At 38.1% G+C, this 6,588-nt stretch overlaps 1 protein-coding gene across 1 annotated transcript in view; it reads right to left on the bottom strand.

The window, feature by feature from the left end:
- Window positions 1–6,588, bottom strand: part of Atrnl1 (attractin like 1) — a 558,188-nt gene that overhangs the window by 442,125 nt on the left and 109,475 nt on the right. The window contains exon 17 of the mRNA XM_005352541.3: window positions 5,605–5,793. Within this exon, the coding sequence (XP_005352598.1) occupies window positions 5,605–5,793 (189 nt within the window). The remainder of the gene's footprint in view (window positions 1–5,604; window positions 5,794–6,588) is intronic.

Raw genomic sequence — 6,588 nt, 5'->3', positions numbered from 1 at the left:
ACACTTCTGCACTGAGGAACAAACACTTGGATTAAATAATCCCACACTTCTGCACTGAGGAACAAACTCTTGGATTAAATAATCCCACACTTCTGTACTGAGGAAGAAACTCGTAGACTACTTTTATTTTTCAAGTAGATTTTTCAGCATTAAGAACGGTTGATAAAATGCCATGTTCAGAGAAGTATTCTAGTCCTTAGATGTCATTTAAAAACAAAACTCTGAAGTGAGGTGGCACAGCTTTGGCTCTGTCTAACACAGAGTGTTAGATTTACTGGGAATCCATCGTTCGCTGTGTAATGGTGACTCGGAACTAAGAATCTATGTTTTCTTCTTTTTCTTACAAAAGATGATATTACGTGAAAACTTACATTCATTGTGCTGCTTTATTATACGAAATATAAAAGCTTGGCCTTGTTGACCATGTCCTTTGCTTTACAGAAGCTTCTCAGTTTCAGGAGGTCCCATTTATTGTTTCTCTCAGTGTCTGTGCTGCTGAGGTTATATTTAGGAAGTGGTCTCCTGTGTTCAAGAGTACTTCCCACTTTCTCTTCTATGAGGTTCAGTGTGGGTTGGCTTTATGTTAAGTTCTTTGATCCATTTGGACTTGAGTTTTGTGCATTGTGATATGGATCTATTTTCCTTCTTCCACATGTTGATATCCAGTTATGCCAGCACCATTTGTTGAACATGCTTTCTTTTTTCCATTTTATAATTTTTGCTTCTTTGACTGTTCATAGGTGTGTGGATTGATATCCAGGTCTTTGATTAGATTCCACTGGTCCGCTTCTCTGTTTGATGCCAATACAAAGCTGCTTTCAGTACTATAGCTCTGTAGAGAGTTTGAAGTTAGGGATTGTGATGCCTCCAGAAGTTTCTTTACTATACAGGATTGCTTGGGCTATCCTGGCTTTTTGCTTTTCCATATGAAGTTCAGTAAGATTCGTTCCAGGTCTGTGAAGAATTTTGCTGGGATTTTGATGGGCATTGCATTAAATCAGTAAATTGCTTTTGATAATATTGCCATTTTTACTATGTTAGTTCTACCTACCCAAGAGCATGGGAGATCTTTCCATTTTCTGGTGTCCTCTTGAATTTCTTTCTTCAAAGATTTAAAGTTCTTGTCATACAGGTATTCCACTTGTTTGGTTAGAGTTACTCTGAGATATTTTATGTTATGTGTGACTATTGTGAAGGGTGATGTTTTTCTGATTTCTTTCTCAGCCTATTTACCATCTGTGTACAGGAAGGCTACTGATTTTTTTGAGTTAATCTTGTATCCTGCTATATTACTGAAGGTGTTTATGAGTTATAGAAGTTCCTTGGTAGAATTTTTGAGGACGCTTATATAAACTATCATATCATCAGTAAATAGTGAGATTCTGACTTCTTCTTTTCTGATTTGCATCCCCTTGATGTCCCTTTGTTGTCTTATTGCTCTAGCTAGAATGTCAAGCACTATACTGAACAGATATGGAGAGAGTGGACAACCTTGTCTTGTTCCTGATTTCAGTGTGACTGCTGTGAATTTCTCTCCATTTAGTTTGATGTTAGCTGTTGGCTTGCTGTATATAGATTTTATTATGTGTAGGTATGTTCCTTGTATCCCGGCTTTTGTCAATGGCTTTTTCAGAATCTAATGAGATGATCATGTGGTTTTTTTTTTCCTTTTTCAGTTTGTTTATATGGTAGACTACATTGACAGATTTTCATATGTTGAACCATCCCTACATCTCTGGGATAAAGCTTACTTAGGCATGTGGATGATTTTTCTGATGTGTTCTTGGATTCACTTTGCCAGTATTTTATTGAGTATTTTTGCATTCATGTTCATGAGTTAGATTGGTTTGTAATTCTCTTTCTTAGTAATATTTTTGTGTTATTTACATTTTAAGGTGATTGTAATCTCATAAAAAATAGTTTGGCAATGCTCCTTTTGTTTCTATTGTGTAGAACAATTTGAGGACTATTGTTATTAGTTCTTCTTTGAAAATTATACACTGAAACCATCTGGTCCTGAACTTTTTTTGGTCAGGACACTTTTGATGACTATTTCTCTTTCTTCAGTAGTTATAGGTCTGTTTAATTTGCTTATCTGGTCTTGATTTAATTTTGGTAAGTGATATTATCTATAAAGTTGCCCATTTCCTTTAAGTTTTCCAATTTTGTGGAGTATAGCTTTTTGAAGTATGACCTGATGATCCTCTTTATTTCTTCCATGTCTGTTGTTATGTCCCACTTTTCATTTCTGATTTTGTTAATTTAGATATTCTCTCTGCCTTTTGGTTAGTTTGGTTAAAGGTTTGTTCATTTTGTTGATTTTCTCGAAGAACCAATTCTGTCTCATTGACTCTTTGTATTGTTTTCTTTGTTTCTATTTTGTTGATTTCAGCTCTCAATTAGACTGTTTCCTGCCCTCTGGTCCTCCTGGGTGATTTTGCTCTTTTTTATTCTAGAGTTTTCAGGTGTTCTGTTAACTTACTAGTGCAGGGTTTTCCCAGCTTCTCTATGTAGGCATTTAGTACTATGAACTTTCCTCTTAACACTGTTTTCATTGTGTCCCATAAATTTGGGTATGCTCTGTAGTCATTTTCATTGAATTGTAGAAAGTCTTTCATTTCTTTTTTTATTTCTTCCTTTACCTATTGGTGATTTAGGTGAGCACTGTTTAATTTCCATGTGTTTGTGAGCTTTCTGAAATTAGTGTTGCTCTTGAATTCTAATTTTAAGCCTTGGTGATCTGATAAGATACATGGGGTTATTCCAATTTCTTGGTATCTATTGAGGTTCGCTTTGTTACTTAGTATGTGGTCAATTTTTGAGAAGGTTCAGTGAGGTGCTGAGAAGAAGGTATATTCTTTTATGTTCATATGGAATATTCTACAGATTTCTGTTACATCCATTTGAGTCAGAACATCTGTTAGTTCCCTTAGTTCTCTGTTAAGTTTCTGTCTTATAGCTAGATCTTGAGGTGGAACAACCCCCATCTTCCTGAGGTAGAGCCACGCAAATTCCCATAGTATCTGCACTAATCCTCACTCCTACCAGGAATGTGTGTGTTCCCTTTGCTCCATGGTCTCATCAGTGTGAGCGGTCACTTGTTCTATTGAACAGAGCCATTCTGATCTTACTTTCAGGTGTAAGATGAAATCTTGGAGTAATTCTGACTTGCATTTCCCTGATGGATAAGAATGTTAAACATTAAAGTGTTTCTCTGCCATTTTGGATTTACTTTTTAAAATTCTATTTAAATCTGTACCCCAGTTTGTAATTGGATTATTTTCTTGATATCTAGCTTTTTTTACTTCATTATATATTTTAGATATTAGCCCTCTGTTAGATGTGCAGTTGCTAAAAGTCTTTTCCTATTCTGGAGGCTGCTTTTTCTGAATGAGTGTCCTCTGCCATGCAGAAGCATTTCCATTTCAGGAAGTTCCATTTATTGATCGTTGATCTTAGTGCCTGTGCTATCGGTGTTCTGTTCAGAAACTCTTTTCCTGTGCCATTAAACTCAAGGCTATTCCCCACTCTGTCAGATTCAGTGCATCTGGTTTTATGTTGAGGTGTTTGCTCCATTTACAGCTGGGTTTGTGTAGAGTGGTAAGTACGGGTCTATCTGCACTCTTCTACACCCAGTTCTGACAAGCACCATGTTAAAGATGCTGTCTTTTGTACAGGATATATTTCTAGCTTCTTTATCAGAAAACAAGTACCCATAGATGTGGGAAATTACATCTGGGTCTTCAGTTTGATTCCATGGATCATATGGCTGCTTTTGTGCCAATACTACTCTGTTTTTATTACTATATCTTTGTAATACATATTGAAATTGGGAATGATGATACTTCTATCAATTCTTTTATCACTCAGAATTTTTTTAGATATCTTGGGGTTTTTTTGTATTTACAAATGAAGCTGAAAACTGCCTTTCAAGATCCGTGGAAAACTGCCTTGAAATTTCGATGGGAATTGCACTGAATCAATAAATTGTTTTTGGCAGTATGATCATTTCTACTATACTAATCCTACCAACCTTAAAGATGGAAGGTCTTTCCATCTTCTGATATCTTCTTCAGTGTGTTTCACTGTCTTAAAGTTTTTATCATACAAGTCTTTCATTTACTTGGTTAGTTACCCGAAAGTTATTTTATATTTCTTGAGGCTATTGTGAAAGGTGTTGTTTCTTTGATTTCTTTATCAGTCTGTCAGTCATTTGTATGGAGAGAGACTGCATTACTGATCAATGTGAGTTAATTTTGTATCTAAATATTTTGCTAAAAGGTTTATCATCTGTAGGAGTTTCCCAGTGAAGTTTTTAGGATCACTTATATAAACTACCATATTATCTGTAAATAAAGATACTTTAACTTCTTCCCTTCCAATTATTTCCTCACTATTCCTTTCAGTAATCATATTGTTTTAGCTGAGACTTCAAGCACTATATTGAGGATAGATAGACAGATAGATAGATCAAAGGATCATCTCAAATATATATGTTTTTTGTCTTTCAGTTTGTTTATGGGGTGGATTATATTTATCATGCATGCACAGGGTTTGCACAGGTCTGAACTACGTTCCCTGTGTATACAGCACTGTTTCCAGTTTATTTTTTTTATGGGATTCCTGAGTGTATGAGCAAATGGGTCTCTGGTTCTTGTCCCTTCTCTTGTGCTCTTTTCCTTCTGTTTATTTTGTTCAATTATGAGATGTTAGTCTGTATTATATCATATCATATTATTATCCCTTAGATGCCTGTTTATTTGCTAATGAGAGACAGAAAGGGGGTGGATCTAGATGGGAGGGGAAGTGGAGAGCAAGTGGGAGGAGTAGATGGAAGGGACGTATAAAAAAATGTGAGGAAAAAATCTATTTTCAATAAAACGAAAAAGATGTCAGGCAGTGGTGGTGCAGACCTTAATCCCAACACTTTGAAGGCAGAGTTCGAGGCCACATTGGTCTACAGAGTGAGTTTTAGGACAGTCAGGGCTATGCCTCAAACCCGTTTTGAAAGGGAAAGGATAAAAAGAATGGCCCCCATGGGTTCATATTTTTGAATGTTTGGTTCCTTGGACCCATTCTTCCAGGGAAGCCCGCCTGTGCAATCTCTAACCTTCCCCCAGCTGTCATCTACCAGGTCCCACCCTCCCATCCACAAGAGTGCTCACCACACCCTTAACAAAGCAGTGCGGCTGACGGCGCGACAGTGGCCGACAGCCTTGGAAAATGCCTATTAGAAGCTGATGTCGAAAAGTAATTAGACAAATAAAAGTGAGAACCGAATAAAACAACTGCTGTTGACTCTTCTGGAGTATCAGTCACAGAAGAAAAGCAGGGAGGGGATGAAACGTGTGACAAGGAAACCTAAAGACACCGGAGCCCTGGAGGAAAGAACCATCGGGAAACTGGCGGTTGTACCTTACACTCAGGATTCAGGAGATGCGTCACACCTAATGGCAAAATGGTAATATCACAGCAAATTCAAAATGAAGACACGGTGAAAATCAGAGGCTGATAGCACAATAGACTTTAGGCCTCTTCTTGATAGTGTGTTTCCTATTATTTTAAGTGCCCTCAAAGGTCAAATTTCTTTCCACCTATACTCACGGGAGCAGGTGGCCGTCTGCCACTCCAGACACTGCCCGTACGGGAAGGAGATGATGTAGGCGTTGGAGTCCACGCACCGCTCGGTGCTGCTACACCACATGCACTCCATGCCGCTGCTGGTGCAGTTGGAGCAAGAGGTGCGCAGGGAGCACGGCTTCTTGCATGGCCTTGCGTTTTGATTTGGACTGACTGGAAGAAATCAATAACTGCAATTATTCCTTTTGGTGACTTCATTTTTAAAGCTAATCTCTACTTTTCATGTGTATGTGTGTTGTGCCTCATGCACAGATGCCACCACAGGTGTGCCTGGTGCCTGTAGAAGCCAAAGGAAGAGGGCATCGGAGTCCCCGGGACCTGCTGTGAGAGAGGGTGACAAGCTGCCGGGTGGGTTCTGAGTATCAAATCTGGGTCCTCTGGAAGAGCAGCCAGTGTTCTGATCCAATCAGCCTCCTCTTAAGGCCTCTGAGAATTTTATTTGAACACAAATGCTTGGGTTTTGTCTGCTTTGCTATTTTTTAAAAGAGTCAGTTGAGCAGACTGAAGCATTATATAAGAAAAATGATTAAAAAGTTGATATGTGAGCTAAGCAGTCCTCTAATGTGAATCTCTCTACCGTCTCAACAATGCATAACCAGACTTACTGACGCAGCCACAGTTTCTCCATAAACGTTCCATATCTTAATTAAGCAAATGTCCTCTGACCGTGTCTTCAGTATGAACAAATGAAAATATATAACTTATGATAAAATCATAACACAAAAATACAGAATTTATCATACAAATAAGGATGATGGTCATTTTCACAAATAAAATTACAAGTATTGGCGTGCTGTTAAAAACCTGGAAAGCTTACCTCACTCAGGATAGTGTTTTCTATTTCCATCCAAAACGTGCTGGCTTTGGGGGGGCCTGAGCAATTTGGATGCTCAACTTACTAAACCTGGATGGAGGTGGGCGGGCCTTGGACTTCCCACAGGTCAGGGA

Source organism: Microtus ochrogaster, chromosome 8, assembly GCF_000317375.1.
Source record: "Microtus ochrogaster isolate Prairie Vole_2 chromosome 8, MicOch1.0, whole genome shotgun sequence".
NCBI lineage: Eukaryota > Metazoa > Chordata > Mammalia > Rodentia > Cricetidae > Microtus > Microtus ochrogaster.
Note: the sequence above shows the minus strand (reverse complement) of the source record. Positions and strands in the feature narration are given on the sequence as shown.